The sequence below is a fragment of the Macrotis lagotis genome, chromosome 5 (genome assembly GCF_037893015.1).
Source record: "Macrotis lagotis isolate mMagLag1 chromosome 5, bilby.v1.9.chrom.fasta, whole genome shotgun sequence".
In the NCBI taxonomy this organism is placed as follows: domain Eukaryota; kingdom Metazoa; phylum Chordata; class Mammalia; order Peramelemorphia; family Peramelidae; genus Macrotis; species Macrotis lagotis.
This window is the reverse complement of record NC_133662.1, coordinates 154,955,361-154,982,337: the sequence shown is the minus strand read 5'-3', so window position 1 is coordinate 154,982,337 and position 26,977 is coordinate 154,955,361. Positions and strand designations below refer to the sequence as shown.

At 33.5% G+C, this 26,977-nt stretch overlaps 1 protein-coding gene across 4 annotated transcripts in view; it reads right to left on the bottom strand.

Moving 5' to 3' along the window:
- The window catches only part of ADGRG6 (adhesion G protein-coupled receptor G6), a 183,124-nt gene that overhangs the window by 31,310 nt on the left and 124,837 nt on the right, over window positions 1-26,977 (bottom strand). For all 4 annotated transcript variants that reach the window (XM_074187712.1, XM_074187714.1, XM_074187715.1 and 1 more), the window contains 10 exons: window positions 25,354-25,465; window positions 24,514-24,572; window positions 23,233-23,443; window positions 20,444-20,615; window positions 18,653-18,793; window positions 13,953-14,072; window positions 11,260-11,302; window positions 8,157-8,263; window positions 1,545-1,672; window positions 364-632 (listed from right to left, as the gene is read on the bottom strand). In XM_074187712.1, the coding sequence (XP_074043813.1) occupies window positions 364-632; window positions 1,545-1,672; window positions 8,157-8,263; window positions 11,260-11,302; window positions 13,953-14,072; window positions 18,653-18,793; window positions 20,444-20,615; window positions 23,233-23,443; window positions 24,514-24,572; window positions 25,354-25,465 (1,362 nt within the window). The remainder of the gene's footprint in view (window positions 1-363; window positions 633-1,544; window positions 1,673-8,156; window positions 8,264-11,259; window positions 11,303-13,952; window positions 14,073-18,652; window positions 18,794-20,443; window positions 20,616-23,232; window positions 23,444-24,513; window positions 24,573-25,353; window positions 25,466-26,977) is intronic.

The window sequence follows — 26,977 nt, the reverse complement described above, 5'->3', positions numbered from 1 at the left end:
GGTGTATCTAGAGGGTGGAACACCATGATCAACTCTATTTATTTGACTTAGGGTTTAAGGTTGGCCCATGTACTTTGAAGCACAATGGGAGCACACAACTCATTGCCAGATGCTTTCTCAGAAGACTGGGAATGGGCTGGCATTTGAGTACACAGGAAATAGATTTGTTGGTGATTCATGGACCTTTACCTTTTTCTACCATGTTGAGAATATGTTCTATGAATCATAACAACTTTCTGGAGGAATTTATACCTTGATATACCTCATTTATGGTCAGGAACTTTCCTCTGACAGTTTCCATAGTTAGAAAAGATTGATATTGCTATGAGAATCCAGCAAAGCACATAACCTTTGCTTACTTACCCCAGCCAATGATACAGAATTTCAATATGTACCGGCGAATGTAGGTATTGAATACTTTAACCAGAGCAATGTACATGTGAACTGCCTCCAATCCCATCCATGTGAAAGTTGCCAGAAGGAAAAAATGCAGAAGGGCTGCGATAGCTACACAGAGTCCATCAATATCAAATGAGGTGATCCAACCATCAAGGAGGAAGATTAAATTTAGAAACAATAGGGAAGTACTAAGATTCATCAAAATTTTGGAGGGGTAATCTCTCCGTAGTTTTCTGAAATAAAGCACAAAGGAAGATGCATAAGCAATGACCACAAAACTTGACTCGAACAAAGTTAACAGTGGGTAGGAATGAGGGTTTTTGTTTGCCTCTGTGATGACTACTGCATGATCAAGTGTAACAAATGAAGTATTGTAGAAGAATGATAGGATTATAGACTTGGAGATAAGATAGTTCAGCCCTTTCCAGAATATGATCCTGACACCAAGATTATATAAATGACTGACTCAATGTCATATAGATAATAGGTAACAGAGTCAGCATTTGGTCCTCTGATCAATGGCATCCTCAGGAGGAAGATCAGAGATAGACATACATAATCATACTTGTCTATCTGTAAAAGTTTTTTTCTCTTATTATAAATGAAAATATTAATGAAAGGAAATGATATTAGTTTGTTCCATGTAATACAAATTTGATAGAGTATTAAAAATAAAAATAAAACGTCTCTTTACCTTTTATGATCCACTAATTATTCTCTAATAATAAAAGATATAAATTCTCAACTTAAAGGCCATTGTTCAAAGATTTTTGAAGAAAATCTACCAATTTTTAAAATTAATTTTCAATTAAAAACTGTTTAAAGTTATATAAACAATAGTACTGCCAGAGAGCAGTAGAAATTTGGATTCACTCTATAATATGAATAAATTTTTCCTGACATATAATAACATAATGTAAGAATATAATTTAGAATAGTCTAAATGTCATATATTAGATTCCTATAAGAAGAATATATATTTAGTATTTCATGTTATATGTGTGACAAGATACTCCACAAATTAAAATTACTCTTACTTACATGAGTCACATAGGATTTAAATACTCCTTAAGGAAAAGAAAATTTTCTTGTTTTTACTTCAGAGTAATCAGGGACTTGGGTTTGGCAGATGGTGAAATACTTACTCAAAAGCAACATATGTTAGGAGAGTTGCAGCTGAAAATATGGCAGAAATTCCACAGCCAATGTAGGTAATAAAGGTCAGAACTTTAGTGTTTCGCATATCTATCTGAGAAGCAGTTCCTTGTAGGTCCTACATAAAACATGAAAATGAATTTATGACTTTTTTTCTTTTGCTGCAACTGCTATTTTCCTGATTGAAAAATTTAGAGGAAACTTTAGACCTACTCTATGAAATCACTTGAATGCTTAATATACATTATGCTGGATAGTTATTATGGTGACATATTTCTCAAATACTGATTTTTTTCATGTGTGAAAATAGTGAAGCAACAGCAGTCTGGTGGTGGTTTCAGACTATTATATGAAACTAAAATATACTGCTGGAAAACTGACCATCAGTAATTTTTCATCATTTCTTTTCTGTTTGAACCTTTATTTTCATTACATAAGACAAATGAAACTTGAAAATGGTAACAGATAAAGCAGTGAAAAAAGTTCAACTCTTGAATTAACTTTGAGTTATGATAGTTTATGAAGTATGGAAATGAAGGAATATAGACATAAGGATTATTTTTCCCTTTTGGAAAAAGCAACCAAAAATCAAGTTACACTAGCTAGATAATGGTCATTGGCTATTATATCCAAATTTGGAATAAAATAGACAGATGGCATTTATCAAATATATTTATCACATTGTTTTCTCTCCTCCAATTACAATCACAGCTCATTAGAGCTAGAAGAGCCCTTAAGGATCATGGAGATGAAATCCCCTCATCTCTTCTCTTTAAAGGGCCCTAAGCAGGAAAGTTTGACAAGGCCAATGGGAGTTATTCCTTGGCTAAAAACCATAATATAAAAATCAGCCTCTATGATAAAACAATATAGTCAAGGAAGCAAATACTTCATAAGGATTGATAATAAAGATACAAAGTGTGACTATGCTGTAAATTTCAAGTAGTTTCTCAAATGTTAAAATGTATAAAGAGACAGTGGAAGCCCTGGAGGTATCTTATACAAGGGAATAAGGATCCTTAACAGAAACCAAAGAATAACTCTTAACAAAGCCCTGGTGGTCTGGAAAGACTAAACATGAAATAAATCTTTCTTGGGTACAGTATAAGACAGGATAAATTTTGGAAATTTTTCTTCCCACCCTCCATAACCCTATAAAAATAGTCACAGTGGAAAGAGGGAAGGAGATGACTAAAAAAATTCATATCCTTATAAACATAAAAAACTACTGTATTATATGATGGTAGCAAGTAAAGCACAACTAACAGAAAATTCATAATGAAATTAAAACAATATGTGAAGAAATCAGTCATTCAAGATTATTGTGGTACCAAACTTAAAAATTCTTTACTTTGGAGATCAGCCAAGATGGCAGAGTAAAATTAAGTAGTACAGCCTAGCTCTCTCCTATAACTCCTCCACAAAGATCCAGGAAAAGTCCCAGATCAAGCCCTGATTAGGAAATTTGAGAAAAAAAAACATGGTGAGTCATTTTCCATCCCATGTTGGCATGAGGAAACAGAGAGGACTCTGGTCAGGGCAGATTGGCTCTAAACAGGGATGTGCTGTAAAGAACTTTCCAGCAAGAGTGCAGAAGCTAGTCCTGAAACCAAGGACCTGTCTGTAGTTATGCATCACAGCAAGAAGAGGTTTGAGATCTGGCGTTTTGGGGCCTGACTTTATGGAAGGAGTAAGAAGGGATAGAAAACAATTACTAACTTTGTTTATTACTATTCAGTGTTGAATGATGGATTCAACTGGGAAGAGGAACTATCACTAGAGGCGCATTCAAGTGTGAGGAGTGGTTCCAGAACCCACTAAGCAAGGAATGAAGTCAGCAACCAGTAGCAGCTATGTGGTTCAGATACCATTAGCAAATATCAATCTCATTTCCATACCAGCTTAAATGCTGAAAAAATAATTCCTGGTGCAAGGGACAGTCACTAGTCACTAGTTCTGTTACACTAACAAAAATAGTATTTCTCACATGGTTGATGGTATCTGAGTCCAGAAGTGTCTCTTGGAACTCCAACAGATAAACCTGCAAGTATGTTGCTTACATTCAGACTTGGGCTAGGAATTTAAAATACTTGAATTGGGGCAGGGGAGCAATCAAATTTTGCTCAGGATTAGATAATTTGGAAAGCATTAAAGACTGCAGGTCACTAAAGTAGGCTCTTCCAAAGATCCTTCAATCACAATCGTAATACCCGTTATCCAGAAAAGTAGCAATTAGATCCTAGAGGACACAGGGTAAATCAAAAGATTTCATCTAGAAGTAGAGAGCCCAGCATTGATATAAAATACAAAATCAGGAAGTAAGCTATAAAAATGAGCAAACAAACACAAAACCTCTGCCATAAAAAAGTCAGACAAGGACACTAAAGACACAAACTCAGAAGAAGAGAATTACTCTAAACATCATTAAGCAAAGCCTCAAACTAAAACACAGCTTGGGCACAACTTCAACTAGAATTCTTAGAAAAGATGAAACAAGAAGACTTTTTAAAGCATAAAATATGTTTTTATAAATGAAATGAGGGAAAAAAGTAAAAAAAGTAAAAAAGAAATAAGAACTATGGGGAAAAAATTGGAAAGAAAATAGCAGATTGGAACAAAAACCTTACCTAAGAACAAACTCCCAGAAAATTAGAATAAACTATGTAAAAGTTAATGATTCTTATAAATTAAGAAATATTAAAACAAAGTGAAAAGACTGAAAAAATAGAAGAGTATGTTTCTCAAAGCAAAGAACAAAATAAAATAACTAATAGGGAAAACAAATCAAGGAAATAAAAGCTGAAAGCTATGAACAAAATAACAGACAATGTAAAATTGTCCAGATCATGTAGAGCCAGAGGGCAAAATGACCCCCCCCCCTTATATCTCTTGGGAAAAAAAATCCTCAAATGAAGATTGTAAGGAACAGTATAGCAAAAATCAAAAACTTCCTATTCAAGAAAATAATTGTAAGCAGCCATAAAGTATTCAAGTATTGAAGAACTACAGTTCTAATCACACAACAGTTAGCAACCATAGCTGTAAAAAGAGTTTACAATATATTTCAGAAGGCAAATGATGTTTATAACCAAGAATAATTTAACAAGAAACATTGAACATGATCTTCTAAGGGGCAAAATGGTCATAGAATGAGACAAAACGTTTCTAATTCCTGATGAAAAGATTAAATTTATTTAAATATAAATATTAATATTTTAAAATATAATATATTATATGTAATATCTTGAAATCAAAATATAAGAAGCAAGAAAAATATTTTTAAAAGTAAATATGAAGAAGCAATTACAAGATATAATGAAGTGGATTATACCTATTTGACTCTGGGCAAGTCTTTTGTCTACCTCAGTTTTTTCAATTGCAAAATGGGAATAATAATACCACCTATTTCATAGACCTGTTGTGAAGATCGAATGAAATAATAATTGTAAAATACTTCACAAATGTTATCTATTTAGGTCAGGAAGGGGAGATCTTCCTTCCTCAGAATTCTATTACATTGAGATCACAGAGAAAGTCTAAAAAGTAGTATTTAAAGTCAAGTTAGACTAGGAGTGGTTTAAAAAAAGATTTTGATGATGTTAAAAGAAGAAAGGAAAAGGAGGGGGAAAAAAGAAAGTAAAAGGGGGGGAAGAGAAAAGATAGGGAAATTATCTTAATATATGTTCTAGTCAAAGATTAATATGAACAGAATTCAGAGTGGTAGGAAGGGGTGACAATTGAATCTCACTTTTCATTTGAACTTGTCAAAGGAGAGAAGAATGCACACAGTGGAATTAAGAAATATTTAATTACTAAAGAGGAGGGTGAAGGAAGGACAAATAAGAAGAGGATATTAAGAGAGGGATTAGTCCTAGCTACACAAACTCTGATCAAGGAAGATGGCTCAAAAGGAAGGTTTAAAAGGAAAGATAAGAACCTCTGGTTTCTGTATAAGAGAAGGGAAGAGTTGAAGTAGATTGCATTAAACTCAAGGTATTTGAACTGAATAAATCCTTCTCTTATTACCCTCTTTTTTATGAAAAGTGGGCAGGGATCTCTGATCAAGGCAATAACTAACCATGATTCCAGAAAACTAAATTAAAACATGCTACTTAATATCTTTTTTTTGCAAGGCAAATGGGGTTAAGTGACTTGCCCAAGGCCACACAGCTAGGTATTAAGTGTCTGAGACCGGATTTGAACTCAGGTCCTCCTGACTCCAGGGTTGGTGCTTTATCCACTGCACCACCTAGCCGCCCCATGCTACTTAATTTCTGACAGAGAGAGAGGTGATGGACTCAGGGTACTCTCACACACACACACACACACACACACACACACACACACACACACACACAAACAAGCTGACATTTTATAGGGCAAAATATTTTTGAAATATATATATGTATGTGTGTATGTACCTGCATATACATATATATACATATATACATATTTATACATATATATGGACATGGTCAATGTGGGAATTTACTTTGTTTCTTTAGATATATTTTTGATAAGGTTTTGTTTTTCATTTTTTTCCAATGGGAAGAGAAAAGACAGGAGTGATAAGAGAGTTTTGTTGAAAGAAAAAATAAAATTAATTTTTAAAAGAGGATATAGGCTGAATAACAGTACAACATTTAATAGGAACATTTAAACAATTTATTTTACTTAAATTGCTGGTTTCCTTATAAATTTGCTTTGGTTCCTTATATATGTTGAAAATGAAATATATTTTATATGTCAATGTAAAATTTGTTCTTAACTCTGAAGTTTTTTTTCCTTTTTTCTTTTCTTTTTCTAGTGAGGAAGGGATGGAGAAGAAAGGAAATATATGTTTGTTAATTGAAAAAATGAGGACTAAATGTTAATAAAATTTTAAAAACAGGGGATGAAGAAGAGATTCTCTGCTTCAGTGGGGGGGGTACAAATCACCTGTATGTAGAGATTTTTATGTTCTTACCATCTCATCTAGCATACCCCATATTTATAGGCTTTTAAAAACTTGCAAATTTAAACCAGTTAAAACAAAGCATATGTTTGTTAATTAACTCTTGTAAAGAATATAACCTTTCTGGAAGAATGACTGTGAACCAAAATATATTTATGTAGAAATAAATGAACAAGTTTACTTTATAGGGTATGGGAAATCTAGTGAAATTGAGGGATTTTCTGCTATTCAGGAAAGGCTGGCTCATTTTCAAAAGGGGGGAAAAAGAGGTTTTTAATAGGGCAACATAATTTTGAAAGTAAAAAATAGATTTCATTTATATTCAGAGAGCAACAAAAATGTTCTTTTCTATATTTCACAATTTTTCATTTTTGTCTTGTCCTCTTCCCTGGGGACACTTAAGGCCTAAAGGTGTCAGGAAAATTATCATGAGCCCATGAAATTTGATCAGGCTAAGTGGGTGATAGATCATAGGCCAAATTAATAACAGGCCTCCCGGGCAGCACTAGGTATTCTTTTGCCTTTTCTCTTGGTAGTATCCTTTCAGGGCTGGCAGGAAGAATGGTATGTGTGAGATTAGGGAATGAGATAGAATTCATACATCACTGCTTCTCCATACCTATGTGAACAATCATCTTCACCATCTTAACCAACCATCAGGTCTAGCTCAAATTTCATAAACAGTTTAAGTGCCTGGTAAGGCAGTGCAATGTCACCTTCTAATTGGTATCCCTGATCTAAATGTCACCTCACTGCCAAAATGATTTCCCTAAAGCAAAAGTTTAACCATGTCATTCCCCTATTTAATAAACTATTGTGGCTTCCCAACATCTCCAGAATAGAATAGCAAATCCTCTGTTGGCATTTAGTATCCTTCATAAGCAAGTCCTTTCCTACCATTCCAGTCTTCTTAAACGTTATTCCCCTATACTCACTCCCTCTATGATTCAGCATCACTGATATAACTGTTCTTCACACAGGAAACAATGCTCTGACTGCCTTTGAACTGGCTATTGCTCGTGTATCTCTCCCTCTTTACCTCAGCCTCCTAGCTTTCTTGGCTTCCCAAAAGACTTAGCCCAAATGCCTACTGCTACAAAAAAGAGTTTTCTCATCTCTTGCTGTTAGTGTCTTCTCTTTGAGATTTCCTCTCATTTACATTATATTTACCTTTTTACATTATCTGTGCTACTAGGTTATGGTGTAACCTCAATGTTCTAAACTTAATTTTAATATTAAAAACAAAGCCTTCAGAATACAGCTGTCATGATATAGTGTAAGAGTTCTTTCTCTTAACATTTTTGCTTTCCACTGGAAAAAACAATAATTTTTGCTTTATCATGGGTGTGTTCTATTTCCCCATTTCTACTTCCAAAACTATTAGCTTCCTAATCTCTTTCTTAAGATTCAGCTGTCTATATCAGTACATTTTTTATCATCTCATAGAAACAAAACAGGTAACTTTCCCTTCTAATAGTTACTCTATGATTATTTACACTGGATTTCATATTTGATTCAGAACTAATATTCTGAATTTGGGAGAATGTTGACCAGGATATAAACAAAATGTAAAGACATACGATCTAAAAAAGGCAGTGCTCCCAAGGGAATCATGTTTTCACAGACAAGGAAGAGATTCTGTACTCACCATAAGAACTCCAAAGTGAGTGAGATGGTTACACAAGCACACTGTCTCACTTTCATTTGAATCTCTCTGTGCAATACAGCCTGATGTGTTCCAGCCACCCAGACCTTCTGTAGGAATAAGACAATACAGATTGTTAATAATATTAGCAAATACAGTGGGGTGGAATGGAAATAACAATGGACATGGAGTCAGACTATCTGAATTCAAATCTTGAAGCACTACTTAGTAATTGTGGGAACTTGAGCAAGTCAACTTTAACCCTCTAGGTCTCAATTTCCTCTTCTCTAATTTGGGGAATGCAGAGGGAGCAAATTAGGGAATCTCAGAAGTGTCCTCCTATTTTAAATTTAAGATATCATGATTGCAGTTCCATGATTAAGGGCATCCTATTCTTTTCTGATCCCTAAATTGTTGATCTGTGAAATTCTTTTAAAGTAGATCTGTGATTAGAAATTTTAGAAATTGAAGTATTCTCAAGTCAACTAGATTAAAATAGGAGGAATACAGAAATATTTAGCTAATATTATGGCTTTTTGGGAAAGTGTGAAAGACAAAACTGCTGATAATTTTTTACTACCTTTCCTTACTTTCCCCCACTCCTGCCAAAAATTTATCCCATTATCTTTTATAGCTTCTTAAGGAAGAGGTTCCTAACCTGGAAATTAGGGGCTATGATTAGTTCTCAGGGGATCTGTGAATTTGGATGAAGAAAGACTTATATCTTTATTTTCACTAACTTCCAAATGAAATTTACAATTTCTTTAATTATTTTTAAAAATTTATGATTCTGAGAGAGATCAGTAGTCTTTTGCCAGACTGCCAAAGAGGTCCATGACCCTCACAACCATAAAGTTAAGAACCCTTGTTTTATGGTTACTAGTAGAGTAATGAAGAAGACATCTTAACCACTTATAACAGCCAATTAAAGGAACACCAGAAGAGTAAATGGCAGTCATAATGATTTGGTTTTTAAAGGAAGTAGTAGTTGATTTGGCAACATCACTATGGATATATGGTGAATTTCTTCTTTCTCTTTATTAAGATCTCAGTAGCTGTACAAAAAGTTTGAGGGGGAAATGGGAAGAAAGAAGAAAATTTTCTAATTCTACTCAAGAAAGTGTTTTCTAGGGGTGGCTAGGTGGTGCAATGGATAAAGCACCAGCCTCGGAGTCAGGAGTACCTGGGTTCAAATCCAGTCTCAGACACTTAATAATTACCTAGCTGTGTGGCCTTGGGCAAGCCACTTAACCCCATTTGCCTTGCAAAAAAAAACCTAAAAAAAGTGTTTTCTGGTTGTGCCTAGTATCTGATGAGGAAGCTGAGGGGCAATTAACTAGGAATAACAAAAACTTAGAAAAGAGGTGGGAAGTATACATATTATTACATACATACATTATATATACATATATATCAAATAAGAAAATTAAGGGTCAGAGAAACTAAAATATCGACTATCTCAATTGGGGCTTGAACTAGTCTCAGCTATATGACAGAGTGGATAAAGCACAGGGTCTAGAATCATGAAGATCTGAGATCTGGAAGTTCAGTAAGATCTTTCTATAGGTAGAAGGGTGAGAGAATTATAGGGTGAAGTAATAAAGGGTAATTCCAGTGTTTTGGATGTATTTTACCTCAAAGACAACGCAGTGAATCTGAATGCAATTTATATAGGCATAATACTAGCTATATAAGTACTAACTATAATCACTGTCATCACAACCATGAGCAATAATGTTACAACTACAATTACTACTACAACAATGACTTCTATTACTTCTTCTTCTACTACAACTGCTGCCACTGCATCTGCTACTACTACCATCATCATCACCACCACCACTACTACTGTTACTACTATTACTCCTACAACCACCACAACTACTACTGCTACTATTACGAGACTACTATTATTACTACTACTGCTATTATTACTACTACCATCACTACTATTACTACTACTACTACAACCACCACAAACTACTACTGCTACCATTACTACACTACTACTACTACTACTGCTACCACTACCATTGCTACTGCTACTACTACTAAGCTCAGGGTCCCTCTTTCCATATCCAGTGCTCTTTCTATTTTTAAATAGAGACTAGAATTTCACAAGAGATCTGATAAATTATCCTTGTGACCAGGATAATTGATAAATACATTTGGAATAGGTTAAATACCTGGATCATAGAAATGGTCATTAATGGATTGCCATCAACCAGAATGAAAGAATCTAGTGGTATGTCATTGTTCTGCCCACCTTTAACAATTATTTTCATGAAGATATACAAGAGATGAATACTAAAGATTAATAAGGATCCTAAAATATCTCCAGAAATGATTAAAGATAGACATGATGAAGATGATAAAATTTAATAGAAATACATATAAAGTTCTAGGTTTTAGTTTTAAAAATTGACTTATAAGGACAAACTAGGAGATCTATGATTTTTTGCAATTCATATGATAAATAACTGACTTTTTAATTGACCTCAAGTGTAATATAAATTAGCATTGTGTTATTATTTTTAGAGAATGTTTATGCAATTTTAAACTCATCAAAATTATATGGCTGAAGAGCAGAAATATTCTCATTGTACTATGCCTTGTCTAACAAGTCCTAGAGTATTAGACACAAGTCCCAAAGGATCTAAAAGTCTATGGAACAAAAGTACATTAAAAATTTATTTTGAACTTTATGGGCTAGATGTATGTGTGTGTGTGTTTTGCTTTCTATCAGTCTTAAGGAAATAAAGCAAAACTGACTCTTCTATCTACCTAAAATGGTTTTTCAATACATGCAATATCACCATGCTAATGATGTAATTTAGCAAAAAATAATTAGCAAAAAAATTGAGCAACAATTTGAAAGGCATCTAGGACAAAGTTCATAGAGTGCCAGCATGATCAGAGTTTAATACCAAAATCTGATATATTGGTTGTCAATTCACAAATCACTTAACAACTTCGTAAGACTAAGGAATTGCAAAGGAATTGCCAAAATCCATTGATGAAGACAATTTTCAGACACCTCTGCCATAATAAAATCAAAACTACAGACTGGAAAAAAGAAAAAGGGAACATTTAACTTTAAACTTACTGTTTTTATTCAAATCCCAGAACACGCAGATGGGGTGAAGCACCTAAGTGAATATAAGCATAAAACATGTAACAAGATGTTTAGGTGAAATCATTCAGAAATTACTGGAGAAGAAAACTTTAAAGTTTTCACTGAAAAAGGAAAAGGAAAATCAACAGTAAGATAATGCCACATAACAAGGACAGGAAACCTAGCAGAAAGTGACCTCGAACCAGAACCCTTGCTATTACATCAAATATGAGCACTAAGGAAGAATGCATTAATTAATTAATTCAAAGTAGAAAATTATAACTTTTAAGGAATCAAATGAAAAATTGATCAACTGATGGTGAAACAAAACTCCCCCCACAAATAAAACCCCTAACAAAACTGTGGACTTGGTAACAAGAGACCTGGAATCAATTCTGACTGTGACACCTAACATTTGGGTAACCTGAGAAAACTGATCATTTCTTTAAGTTGTCTGAAAATCAGCATCCCAATTATAAGGATATAATTTCAAAAATAGAACAATAAATATAATCCATATTATACTTTTAAAAAGAGACATATTATTAATGTTTATGACAATTATAGCAATAATACTTGTACTTCCTACTCCCCAAGAATATAGTGAGAGTCAAATTAGATGATGAAAATGGTGTTATACTTGTAAAAATCTATAAAAATATAACTTGCTACCATTACTCTTGATATAAAATTCTCAGTATACTATAGTACTATTATTGATATTACTGATTCATTGGATCCTTGAGGATAGGTATTGTTTTTGCCTTTCTTTGTATTGAAACACTTGGCACAGGGCCTGGCACTAGAACATGCTTAAAATAAGGCTCACTAATATTTAAGAAAGTTCTTAGAATGTATTTTATTTATCCCAATGATGATGATGATGCCCATGTCTCTTTTGTGAATGACAAGATTAAATTAAGGTAGAGGGTCTTGACTTTCTTTTAATACCATGGTCTGCTTTGATAGTCCGGTGATAGTATGGACCCCTTTTTAATATATAGATATAGATAGATAGATAGATAGATAGATAGATAGATAGATAGATAGAGATAGAGATAGAGACAGATAGAGATAGAGATAGAGAGATAGAGATAGAGATAGAGATAGAGATAGAAAGAGACAGAGATAGATAGAGATAGAGATAGAGATAGATATAGATATAGATAGATACATGTGTATACATACATATATACAAATACATAAGAAGATAAACATCATATGTATATGTATATATAATTTTAAATTCATAACAAAATCTTAAATTTAGCTAATGAAAATAAAGATGTTTTCCCCACCCAACTTCATAGACATCCTGCAATGTATCTACCAATTCTTTGAGAGTTTATGGATCAATAGTTAAGAATGCCTGGATTGAAGGAAGGTTAAATGATAGAATCAGGGCACCAAGTGTCAAGATTTAGACCTTGATTAATTGACTCTAGTATCTCCCCAGTAAAATGTAAGCTTGAAATAAGGGACTAAATTTTTTATGTCTTTTGTATCTCTAGTTTCTGGCAATGTGTTTTGCATATAGTAGATACTTAAGTGGTTGTTAGCTTGGATTAGACTGACATCTCAGTTTTAAGAAAAATAAAAATCAGGGGTGGCTAGGTGGCGCAGTGGATAGAGCACCAGCTCTGGAGTCAGGAGTACCTGAGTTCAAATCCGACCACAGACACTTAATAATTACGTAGCTGTGTGACCTTGGGCAAGTCACTTAACCCCATTGCCTTGCAAAAATCTAAAAAAAATAATAAAAAATAAATAAAAATCCTTCCTTTTCACAAAACCAATGTGTTCTTCTTTATCAGTTTGTCAGCTAAGTAAATATTACATATGGAAAAAGGCGGGAGGGAAGGAAGGAGGAGGGAGAGAGGGAGGGAGGGAAAGGGAGAGGGAGGAGGGAGAAAAGGAAGGAAGGGAGGGAGAGAGGAAGGGAGGAAAGAAGGCGAAGGAGGGAGGGAGGAAGGAAGGAAGGAAGGAAGGAAGGAAGGAAGGAAGGAAGGAAGGAAGGAAGGAAGGAAGGAAGGAAGGAAGGAAGGAAGGAAGGAGAAAAAAGAAAACAGGAGAAGGAGGAAGGGAAGTCAAAGAAGGAAGAAGAGGAGGAGTAGGAGAAAAAGAAGATGTGGTTGTCACATAGCTACCAAGCATAAGAGGCAGATCTAGAAATAAAGTCTCCTGATTTTAAGTCCAGTGGCCATCCAACAATAACGTGATGCTCAAGGAGGATGAGTTCAGCATCTAAACAGCTATCAATATTTCGGTATCACCTCTACTTTATTTCTCATTATGTTTATTGACTTGTCTTCTTATTTAATGGAAATTCTTACTAAGTCAAACCTGCAAATAGGCAGGCAGATTTTACAACTTCATTTGTCTAAAGATAATTATCCAACCTTTAAAATATTTTTCCTTCAATTTTTTCCTACTGTTGATTTTCATTGCCATCATCTGGACTGTTACCCCTGCCCCCCACCACCAAATAAAGTTGCCAATTTCCCATGAAGTAAGGACTCCAGGCAAAATTCCCAGATGTGGCAACTTCCTGCTGTTCCCTTCTTTATCCTGGAAAAGTACAGGTTACCCCACAGGTCACTGGACAAATTCCCAACAGTCTTTGAGATATTCTAACTTGATCATCTCTATACTTGGAGAAACATTTGCCTAAGACATTTTCTTACCTGATTTCGTGTATGTTTGATTATAACCTGGACAGGTTCCTGAAGATCCCGGATACTAATGTTTCCAATACTACACGCCATCACATAGCTCACTAGCTTGTCTCTCTGAGTTTCTACATCCTTTTAAAGAGGAAAAAAAACAATACCTTACACGTACTAGTTCAAGTGCACACTTTTATTTTATTGTGGCATTCCAAAATAAGCAAACAGTCAGCAACTTTTATACTTAAGATCTCTCATTATAAGAATGTCCTGTTTATAAGATCAAATTGCAGGCTTTCCGCATGGTGTTCTGCTATTTCCCCTATTATCATAAATATACAGGGAGAACACATTGTAAGGCAACTTTCATGAAGTTTCTCTCTAAATGACTACATTTGAGCTCAGTCAGTTATATCTTATACAATGAAAATTCATAAATAATGTAAACTTATAAAAAGTTGTGAACAATGAGATCATTTCCTTCACCATGAAAATAAAAGAGCTTATTTGTTTGTAGAAACAATTTTTATAGGTAAAAAGGAATTAAGGTGTAATTTATAAAAATATTAGTTATATTCGTACCAACACTTGATACATTCATTTTGTGTTATATCTAATGGATTATATTTAAATGCGATTTTTGGTGAATCAATTATTGACTAAACAGTCTGAATTGTTCTTTCTGATTTTTAATGTAAGGCATAAAGTTTTAATCAATTGAGTGACTTAACTTATGCTTCAAAAGAAAATAACAGGCACTTGAAACATTAAGATGCTCCCTCAATGCTATTCTTTCCTATAGAGAAAGCATAAAGCAATATATAGAGCACTGGTTTTTGTCAGGAAGATCTGGGTTCAAATCTTATTTCTGATACTTAGTATCTGTCTAACCCTGAGTAAGTCATTTAATGTTTAGCTGAGATACATTCTAGTTTTATTTCTATGATCTCTCACTTAAAATTGTAAGGCAGGAACTATTGCTGTGCCTGGTCCATTGTCATTCAGTTGTTTTACAGTTATTTCTGACTCTCTGTGACTCTATTTAGAATTTCCTTAGCAACGATTCTGAGTGGTTTGCCATTTCCTTCTGCATAGCATTTTACAGATGAGAAAACTGAGGCAAATGTCTGAAGCCAGATTTGAATTTAAGTCTTCCTGATTCCAGGTTTGGCACTTTAACCATTCATAAACAAGTTGCTTCAGCCTGGTCCACAGGAGGTATTTAAAAAGTACTTGCTATTTTAAAAAGTGTTTTACTTATAATGTAAGAGTTAAGTAATATAAATATTACTTCCATTTTATAGATAAAAAACTGAGTTTCTAGGAATTTAACTGATTTGTCCACAATCACATAGCCTTTCTGACACCAAGTTCAGGACTTTGTGGTAATAACACTTCATGCTATTTTTGATTCATACTAGTATCAAAATTTTCAACTCTTGAACTTGTTATATGTGATACTCTAGATTAAACACATACAATATGTTTACATCTTAGGTAAATGTTGTTCAATACCCAGAAAATGATTTCACATTTTAACTAGTCATGTAAACAATTTTAGGTAATCAATATCAGTTATGATTGCTTATGTCTAGAGATAAAATCCCTTGGTACTCAAATTAATCTGTGATAATATTGATTTGAGTGTTATCTTCGAAGAAGCATCTTTAAGCTTTTTGATTGGGTAATGCGTAGACAGAGTACTGGAATCATGAAGAACTGGTTTCAGTGCATACCATAGTCACTTAATTATCTGCATGACTGATCAAGTAATGTACTTCAGCTGATACTCAGTTTCCACATTTATAAAAGAAAGGAATCACGATTGATGATCATAGTATACTATGACTTCCCTTCTTGCAGCTCTTGCCCACATCCTTCCACAATTCTGCTATGAAAGATGGGGACTAAGGTGGGGGGGGAGTAGAATCTACCATAGGCTTTTCTTATTTTCTTTTAACATCACAAGGACACCAATGGATCTCTGAGACTGCCTCCTTGTCATCCCTTGTTACTGCCACCTGATCAGTTTATCTTCCTGTTCTAAATTTCTCTAGTACCATTTTTACTCCTTTTCTTCTTCGAAGATCCTCAAAGAAGATTATTTATTGCAGCCTGCTCATTACCACCACACACCTCTTCCCTGACTTCTTCATAATATTTATTTTCAATTCTTTGAAGAATGTTTTCTTCCATATTTTGAAACCACATAGCTATAATAGTAGAAAGCTGGTACTGAAAAGATTAAACTTTATTTCTAAGAAAAACTTGAGATCAAGAAAGTAGTTATACAATTTCATCCACTCTAATCTCTTTTTATTCAACTATGGGACCAAACCTTCTGGCCCACCTATACATAATAATGTGTAGGTAGGGCAATTTAATTCATTTTCCATCTAGAATGTATGCTGTAATCTAGGAAAGAGATGTTCCTCATCCACTTGATCTTTCCTGTGATGATGTTCAAGTCAAATTCTTGAGTGGTTATACTTCCCTTTCTGTAATGTTCCAAGACTATTTGAAAACCAGCACATTATCAGTGTACCGTGGGAACCTCTGTTTACCATCCACAAATACTCACTCCTCAGTCTGGACTCTGTGCTGGATCACCTCTGTCACAACAGTGAATATTTTTGGCCAGGATATATTTTCCTGTTTTATTCCTAATCTGATGTTTATGATCAGTGAATTATTAAGTAGTATTTTTTCATCATGTCTTTCAAGGAATCTTGAATGAGTTTGATGTTTGGTGGGAGACATCTTATTAGAAGAGAGCCTTGAAGGAAATGTTTTGCTGTAATAAATCAAATGCTTTTTCAAATAATGAACACAATAGACTCTTCTCGTATTCTCTATATTAGTCAATTGAGAAATGGAATAGACTTGGTCAATAACATAATATCACATTGCAAGGTCTGATTATTTCCTACAATTACTTTTCTCACAAATGTATGTATTTCATTCATGTACAGCAAAGACTTGTAAAGATTTCTGTTTATAAGATATGACTGTTCAGAATCATCCATTTTCCTTCATAATATTTTACAAATGAGTGTATATGCTAAACTGGTATTGACCATGATTACCTTCTCTCTCTCTCTTCACAAGTAATATACTTGCTAGCAATAAAATTTTATGGACTTCTCTGATCTTCTTTTGTGGTAAATGATACCAGTTAAATGTCTATATTAAATTATTTTAATAGCTACTGATGTCACATCTATTGTCTAGTCCCTTATTTTCACTTTTAATTATTTTGTTTAGGATTTAGTATTTTAATTGTATGCTATATATTTTTCCTCATTATTTTTTCTTTTAGTCTTTTAAATAATTCTGACTTCTGCTCTAACAAATCAATGATCTGATTGTAAACAAGCAATTAATACAAGAATAATTCCTACATCAATAATGAATTTCAAGCCTACTTTTGTGAAATACCAAGATATCTTTAATCATTTTAAGAGGCCATATAATTGTTGAAATAAATTTCAGATGACCATTTTTGAGGAAGGATGAGAGTACAAAAAAAAAAAAACCAAATTAATTTTAAGGATGTCATAGTTCTAAAAGCTTGGGCATGAAGACCCTCTATCTTCTAAATTTAATTTGTCTATATCATTCATTTATTTCATCTTGCTGTAAGTTTTTGACTTTTCTCCCCGAAAAAATTGTAAGCACTGTAGGACGGAGACCTTACATTATAGTAATTTGTTTTCTTCACAATATAGTCAATATTACCTCATACATTAAATGTATCTCACATATAACTTGACTGATTTCAAAGTTTGGTGAATTATGGTGTTAAACTATACTTTTTCTTACTCTTGCAATTGATCCGAATCTATCTATTGGAAAAGTGATAGTAGATTAAATGTTTTGAAGTAATTTTTCCAATCTATTTTGAGAAATTTCAATTTTTCTCTTGTATAGCCAGATTTTCTCTGAAATATCCTACAGCAACTCACATTTTAGTATTTAAGAATCTTTACTTTTAAAAACAAAATATTTTAGAGTAGCTTTTGCAGATAAATTCTGTTTTTAGAGGCCAGGGGAGGTCGTGGGTGTTTGCTGGCAAATTACTCTCTAGGATCTAGAAACAGTGCCAATAAAAATGGTAATGTGTGCTCAGCACAATAGCACCCAATTCTGCGGATGTAAAAGAGCAGAAGGTCATTTGAAATACTAATAGGAAGGCTGATTAAAGCCAAGAATTCTACTCATTATGAAAACACTACTTCCTTCTGAATAAAAAAAAAATCCTTTCCTTTAGTTGTGAGTAATTCTCTTTAAATCTTTTGGCTTCACTTACTTGCATCTGAGAAGACTGAAGGTAGCTAATATTTAACCTAAACAAAAAATGCAGCAGACTGTTTAGTAATATAATAGAAATATATTAATATGTTTACATATTTACATAATTTGCATATTCTATTTATTTATATTTTGAGTATTTAACTTGTATTTTTTAGCCTATAGTACTGAAGCTAATATTATCTTCTAGCATAAATTTGAAAAAAAACTATTATGTTAACAAGTGCAGGATTGCCTGCAAAAAGTGTTTATTTTATTATATTTATGTTATTAAAGCCTTTCTTTTTAATGAATAAATAGAGTTTTCTGTCAGTCCTGATACACTTAGCTTTAAGAGAGTTGGAATCTTACCTTTTTGTTAAAGGACTCAGTATAAATTAAGGAAAACTTATTCAATGTATACTTGCCTGGAAAAGTCCAGTTTTGTTGAAGAAAGTAAATTGAGCTCTTTTAATTGATTCTGATTCTTCTTTACTTAAATTCATAAGTAAACTTCGGGGTAAAATGACAGAAGCCAAAGAATTTACTTGACCTGTCTCAAAATCCATCTAGAAGATACAAATAGATTTATCAAATAATTGCAATAGTGTAACCACTCAACATGTCTGACTAATGTGTGGTGATATCCCAAAAGCACAGAAGTATGTCCTAAGCCAATTGTTCCCTTGCACTACTAACACATACTCACTTTATCATCTATTTGGATAAAGCCTCTGCTGAGAAAGACCTGAGGATAGTTGCTTTTCATGTTTTTATATGATCCAGATTTAGTGATTCTCACTTATTTGAATAAAGAGGAATCTGCAAAATTAGTAAAGATTCTCAAATATGAGAATTAGATTTTTCTTCTTCAAAACCAAAGAAGTTAATTTATCAAATTTTCCAGATTCTTTCCAAAACAATTTATGGTTTAGTAATGACAAAAGAAGAAAAAAAGAGAGAATAGGACTCTTTGAATTAAGAATTAGAATATTTATGGAAGGGGGAAGTTTATAATTCATTATTTCATTACAGTTAACTTTTGGGATACCTTCAGGGGATGTTCTTTAGTCATGAAAAAATAAAAATCTACATTTCACCTTAATTCTAAATGTATACCTTCACTTAGATTCATATCTAAGAGAATATTTTTCTCTCCATATGCTAGTAGAATGGCTGTCTATTGTGTTATAGCAGTTACAAAATAGTATAGCAAAGTTCATGTTTAAATGTGTGAAGTGTTCACTAAGTTAACAATACAGAACTTTCATTGTCCCCATCCTCATCATACCTTAGTCATTCTATCCTGTGGGATAAATGTCTGCTAATCTCATTCCCATCCTCCATAATCCAAAGCTGATTGTAGAATATGACTTTCACATAAGACTCCCCTCTTTTTTAAGAGACATAGCAGATGATTAAGCCACTTTCTTATTAACCAGCTAGTTTTTTAATCATCAACATATTAGACAACCCTATACACAAGAACTATATGGTATTTTAGGATATCTGAAATTTTCCTTTCTGGTACTAAATCCTTAGAATTTATAATTCATAGAAAAAAAGATCATGATAAAAATTAATTTTGCCAACAATTCAATTGGAATCACACTACTTCCAAAGAACTAAAGATGAACATCCCACGGTTATTTAGGGCCTGTGAGGAGGCTTCAGGATATCAGCAATCCTGGAAGAAGTGAGAGTAAAAGAATCTTCAAAGAAATGTTTGACTAAAAGAGCAGATAGGTTAGTAACATGGTATGAATGAAAGATGGCAGGTAGTTGACCAGCATGCTCCACTTGGAAGAACTCCAGAATCTTGGGTGGACCCCAAGAACTACATAGGATAAACAGATAAGAATGAGTTGTGAGCTGAATCTTTGGAGAGAACTCTCAAATTGATGAGATAATAAATTCATGTTAACATCAAGTACTTAAGTACTAGTCCAGTTACCAGACTCTGGTTATAGATTTCCAAAGGGGGGGAAAAATCACATTTTCTTTATTTATCCTAAAATTATAGAATATTTCAAGGATACTCAATAATTTTATCCTTCAATATATTAAGTCACACAATGTCTAAATTATTCTATATGAGAACTTATTCTTCTTTAAGTCTTTATGCTCAAAATTACTATAGTTATCAGCCTCCTGATAGGAAAATGATAAGGAAACAAAACATATATGTTTAAAAATGTATAAAAATCATAAAATCTTACCTGGAAATATGAATCATTATTATTTGGGAGACCAATACTAAAAGTTGAACCTTCGTATGTCTCTGGCGTCAGAGATGACACCCCAAGAGCCAGATTTCGAGTTGTAATATTCACAGGTACTTCATTATTCAGCTTTATCTTAAAAGCCAACTCATCAATTGTTTTTAAAGCCCTAAAGACATCAAAAACATCATCATCATTATCATCATCATCAAAGAGTAAGCAGTAGACACTTGTATATACTGTAGACTATATTAAAGATCAAGTTAAAAAGTTCTCAGCATTGATCTTCAAAGCCTTTTATTAAACCAACATGATGGACACACATCAAACATCTACAATGTATCAAAGAAATACAATTCTGGATAGGACCTTGAGAAAAATGTCAGATCTAATCCTCCGTTTTTAAGCAGATGAATTCCTACAGCAATAAGGAAAAATTCTGTTCTATCTTTGTCTTGAACATCTCAAGGAAAAAACATACTAGTCCTGCATATTTTACATTTGCATTAAGAATGAGAAAAAGAATTTATCACTTTTATTTTCATATGTTAATTGTTTTTTGTCAAATGTGCATGAACTATTATCTCACCATCATTTATAATGTTTATTTCCATCAAAACAAAATGTATTTAAGGAAGAAATTAATGGGCATAAATGTTAGAATTTTTACTGAGAATTTTCTTTTTAGCAAAACACTTAATTTGATAAGTATGTTCTGTTCTGCTGAGGAGTGTTTACTTGCCTGTCTGGATGACCCAGGAAGGGCAGGGGCACTGTGTAACAATGGAGGCAGGCCACTTGCCCAAGGGTGTGTGAGGACTTTTGTAACATAAGTTCTGGCATCCCAGGTACTCCTAGTAACCTTCAGTCAGTCCCCCTGAATAGAATCTAAGACTATTGATATAAATTTCATCTTCAATATGTGGAATCCCTATAGAAGTCACTGAGAAACTATGTAAATCATACTCCTAGGGAAGATAAAGTTTCTGCCTCTGATTTATGTACAAAGTAAAAAGATGATAAAGACATAAGAAAACGTATTTAGACAAGTGATTATTCATTTAAAAATTTTCATCTCACAATAAATCTCATCAATAGAGGGAGTAAAGGCTGAGTTATGGTTTATTTTTTGTTATTATAAATAAATGATTAGTAAGGGAAAAAATTAAACATTAAATAAAAATCTCAAGGTAAATGTTATAAAATGATGAGGTGAGGGTGGGGAGGAGTGTTTCAGTATAATACTGCTTGGTATAAGCAAAATATGTTTTCCAACAATTCTCAGAGAACTCACAACTTCCAAAAGTCTCTATAATGGTCATTCCATAGTGTGGATCTTAAGATAATAAGGTTTTACCCTTTGACCTAGCAATACCACTACTGGGTCTATACCCTGAAGAGATGAGGAAAAAGGGTAAAAACATTACTTGTACAAAAATATTTATAGCAGCCCTGTTTGTGGTGGCAAAGAATTGGAAATCCAGTAAATGTCCTTCAATTAGGGAATGGCTTAGCAAACTGTGGTATATGTATGTCATGGAACACTACTGTTCTATTAGAAACCAGGAGGGACGGGATTTCAGGGAAACCTTGAGGGATTTGTATGAACTGATGCTGAGTGAGATGAGCAGAACCAGAAAAACACTGTACACCCTAACAGCAACATGGGAATGATATTCAACCTTGAAGGACTTGCTCATTCCATCAGTGCAACAATTGGGAACAATTTTGGGCTGTCTGCAAAGGAGAGTACCATCTGTATACAGATAAGGAGCTGTGGAGTTTGAACAAAGTACAAGGACTATTCCCTTTAATTTTGGGAAAAAACCCAGATATCTTATTGTCTGATCTTGTTACCTCTGAGAATTCTGTTCTCTTTAAGGATATGATTTCTCTCTCATCACACCCAAATTGGATCAAGGTAAAACATGGAAACAAAGTAAAGACTGACAGAGTGCTATCTGTGGGGTGGGGGTGGGGGAGGGAAGCAAGATTGGGGGAAAATTGTAAAATTCAAATAATATCTTTAATAAAAATTTTTAAAAAAGATAATAAGGTTTTAGGGGGAAGCTAGGTGGCACAGTTAATAGAGAACCAGCCCTGGAATCAGGAGGACTTGAGTTCAAATCTGACCTCAGACACTTCATAATTGCCTAGCGCTGTGCTCTTGGACAAGTCACTTAACCTCATTGCTTTAAATAAATAAAACCCTTAAAGATAAGGGTTTTTTTAAGTTTAAGTTTGTGTATTTGCAAAATGTCTCCTTTTAGGAGGTATGAGAATTATAAAAAAATTATTTGGTTCAGGTTTTAGATAAAGTCACAAAAAATGTATTTACGCTTCTTTGTTGACAGTCTATAATTCTATGCATTGTATTCCACTAAAATTCTCCTAGGAACATCACTCTGGACTTTCTAAGACTACTACCAGGAAATGCCAAATTTAGGCATTTCACACCAAACTAGAAAAGCTAAGTGTAAGCTAAAGTGATTACTATAAAGTTTTTGTCCACAGTGCCCCATAAATACTAGCTAGTTACTTTGAGGTAGGATGGTATTATCTGCAATCATGGAGACACCACTCATTCTGATAAAATTATAAACTTCTGAATATAAAATAGATACATCTTACAAGAAGTTTTCTTTAATATGTCACAGAAAATGTGCTCTTTAGGGAAATAAAACTATCTTGTGATTTCTATCTTTCAGTGAAATTTATGTTAAACTACATAGGCAAAAGTATTTCCTTAATTTTCCCAGCCCTCAGGAAGAAAAAAAAATACTTACTCAGAAGAAGACTCCAGCAATTCATTGTCTGAACTAGTTAAGATATTGGAAAATATAGTCATTACAGTTGAACCTAAAGTTATATCAATGTTTTCTTCATTATTCACAATTTTTTTCAGGTACTCCACAATACTGGTTATGTTGGCTGAGGTGAGGGTCTGTCCTTCACTTGTGAAATTTAAAAGCTCATTCGCAATTTCATTCGTTATTCCTAAAAAAAAAGCATATACACACACACACACACACATGTAAAATCACAATAAAGAACACATTTTTATCTTTCTGACTCAGTTTCCCTCATCTACGAAATGGTAATGATTCTTGTCAACATAATCACTTCAAAGAGTCATTTTGGTGATGAAATGACAATAGAAGATAAATATTAAAATAAGATACAAAAGCTACACAATTGTCTACTACAGTGATCTTACATGACATTTAGACATTTGACAACCTTTTGTATGTGACTTCCAGTTTCATTTTATATTCTTTTACTATTCAGAAAAGATGCACAAAACTTTGATTAGTGAGCATGGCAGTTCATCACATAGCATGGTTGAGGAAATCCCTGAGGGAAAAATATGTGGCAGTATTGGGTAGAGGCTAGAAACCTGGCCTCAAAATCAGATAAAACTGAGTTCAAGCCCTTCCCCTGGAGGAAGGGTTTCTCACCTGGGAGAAACTAAGAACCAATTCTAATCTCAACTACAGAGGGGAAAAAAGTACATTTCCTTGATCCTCTCCTCTGATAATGATTCTTACATATTAGTAGAACTATTTTCAAATTTGTAAGAGATATAATGTCCCTTTACATCTCCCTTCCTAGTGTAATGATAGTTACCAATTTAGCAGCCTAACATACAGAAAATACCTTGTTAGAAACAATTTGAACAATGACTTTCTAAAAATAATGTCTCAAACCCCCAAATACTTATAACCACAACAAAAATTAGACATTACAATGGGGGAACCTCAAATCTATAATCTCAAGATGTCAAGATGTGTAGAATATGTCCAGTGTAATTTTCTTGCTACTTGTCATGAATTTCAACTTAAGATGGGAAATAAAGGAAGAATTATATATGTGTGTATATATATATATATATATATATATATATATACACACATATAGTTAATCTAAGAAAAATCAAATATTCATATATTGAGTTTTTATTATCAAAATATGCTGTATAGTAGATAATAGTTCTGTAAGGTTTGGGAAATATTTAAAAAATGCCATTATTGTTTTGACAACTGAAAGAATATAACTTGTTCACTCACCAGCACAATTCGTTAAATCAGGAGTTCCCCAGTAGGTTTTGTTTGTGGTATCTTGATGACTAAGCAACAGAAATTCATATTTCAATCCACATTCATGTAAACCAAAACATTTTATACTTTTGAAACATATAACTTCAATAAGAAATTAAGAAAGACTTTTTAGAAATTTCTAGGAATTTCCAAATAAAAAGCTTTATGATAAAAAGTATAATCAGTAAAAATAATCCTGGACACATTTTAAAAAATGGAATAGTAAGCTTTATAACAATGTAAGGAAGTACAATTAGTACATTGCACTGAATTGCATTGTGAAGGTCTGCCAAATGAGCAAACCTACCCTGATTGCCAACATCCCATTCCATTCTACCCCTCCCAATATGCTGATTCTCCAATCCTGGTCACCCAGGATTGCCTTAGATGTGAACTTTCTATCTTTTCTCCAACTACTACTCCCACCCCATTTGACCTATCTCAAAATTTCTTTTCTCTGATGCTAACTTACTCTACTTCCATTTTCCCCAAATTCGTCAACACACTCAATTTGCTCTTTGCCCCACTTCTGGTCCCTTTCTATTCTCCTAGTCTATCTTCCCCAGATCTAAATTCATTTGCCTCTACATCAGTGTTGAATCCATGGTCTGACACTTTAATGTTTTAATTCCTACCAACCAAAACATCATTCAATCTCCAGGTTCTTTCTGGCATCACTTGAATTATTGGAAATTAGTCCCTTATAACTCTGAAATTATGTAATTCTATGAATTTTCATGGCCTACTACATAGAATATAACCAAATTGAAAATTGAGTTTTAACACTGCTAATCAGGGTTAATGTCTTACCAAGTTCTGGAGGCATAATAGCCAGGTTTCCCTTTACATGGATGTGTTTGGACAGCTGGTTTTGTGGTTAACCATTTATAACCTTCAGGTTGTTCATTTTCTGGACATGTCCCTGTGTAACAATAAACCACAATAAGATTCATCTGAACTAATTCATTTAACAGGAAGAGTATTCTAATCAGTCTCCCATCTTTAAAACCTGTACCCAGAGTCAGGAAAACAAATTCTAATCCTACCTCAGACACTTAATTTGCTGTGTGACCATTCACATTTTTGCATCTCATGTTTTTTCATCTGTACAATAAAAGGATTAGACTGAATGGCTTTGAAAGTTCCTTGAAATCCCTAAATTATCTCATTAATGGATGTGTGTATGTGCATATGTGTGTGTTTGTACTTGTCTAAAACAGAATCCCTTTTCCATCAATATTATTAAATGAAGGCACTTCCAAAATTTTCATAAGGAAAAAAAATATGAATTCTAAATATAAAACCCAAGTTCTTCCACAAAGTGCAGTTTGGATTAAACATGTGTGTGTGTGAGTGTATTTGTGCATTGCAAGCATGTGTATTGTGCTGTCACAGAAAGAATGCCAGATTTGGAGCTTAAAGATTCAGATTAGGGTTAGGGTCGGAAATGAAGGTGATTTGGCACTGTCATGGATACCCCTCTATTAGATTTATAGAAACATCATATACATACACACATGTAGATAACTTAGTGGATAAAACAATGAGCTTGGAGTGAGAATATTTGAGTTCAATTCTAGTCTCATACACTTAATAGTTGGGTAACCCTGAGCAAGTGACAACTTCTGTTTGCCTCAATTTCTTAAAAGATAAATATAGTCATTATTTCAATGCATTCTGTGGATGAAAATATCAAAAATGCTTATCCATACACTAGGACTTAATTTCCCTTACCAAATGTAGTAGTGTATATAATGCCAAAATACTTATAAATTGTATAACACAAAAGTATTTCAAGAGGGAAAGAGCAGTTGATTGAAAATCTAAGCAAGTTTATGTGTGTGACCCTAAGTCATCTGACTTCTTTAGGGCTCTAGGAGACCTCTACTCCTTTCCAGACAGAGAAATAAAACTGCTAAACTAAATCATTTCTAAGGTTTCTTCCAGCTCTAAAATTCTGTTTTATTACATGAGGCTCTGAATTCTTCTAATTTCTGTAATGGAACTGGATAAAGTCCCTGGAAGCTTAAGGAGCCCAGGTTCAGATGCAGAACAAAGTGAATGAACAAATGTTTCAGAGAAGACAGAGCATCTTTCTTCAAAATCACATAGTAAGGTGAGGTCTTTCAGGGTGGGGATGAGAATGGAAAACTTTCTATGTCACAAAACCCACCACTATTAGTTTCAATGACCACTGCTTACATTTTCAGAGACAATAGAAGTTCTTTTTGATGCCTTAGTAACAGCCAATACACATCTTTGCAAGTTTTTGCCCAGTCTGGTACTAGAACTTGTGAGCAATAGCACCTATGTCCTGAAATTTCATTGTCCTATTAGAGGCTACCCCATTTTTTGTCTCCATCTAGCAAGCACAGGGTTATTCAGGCCTTGATTCAATTAATCAGACAAACATGTATTTAGCAATCCACTGTGA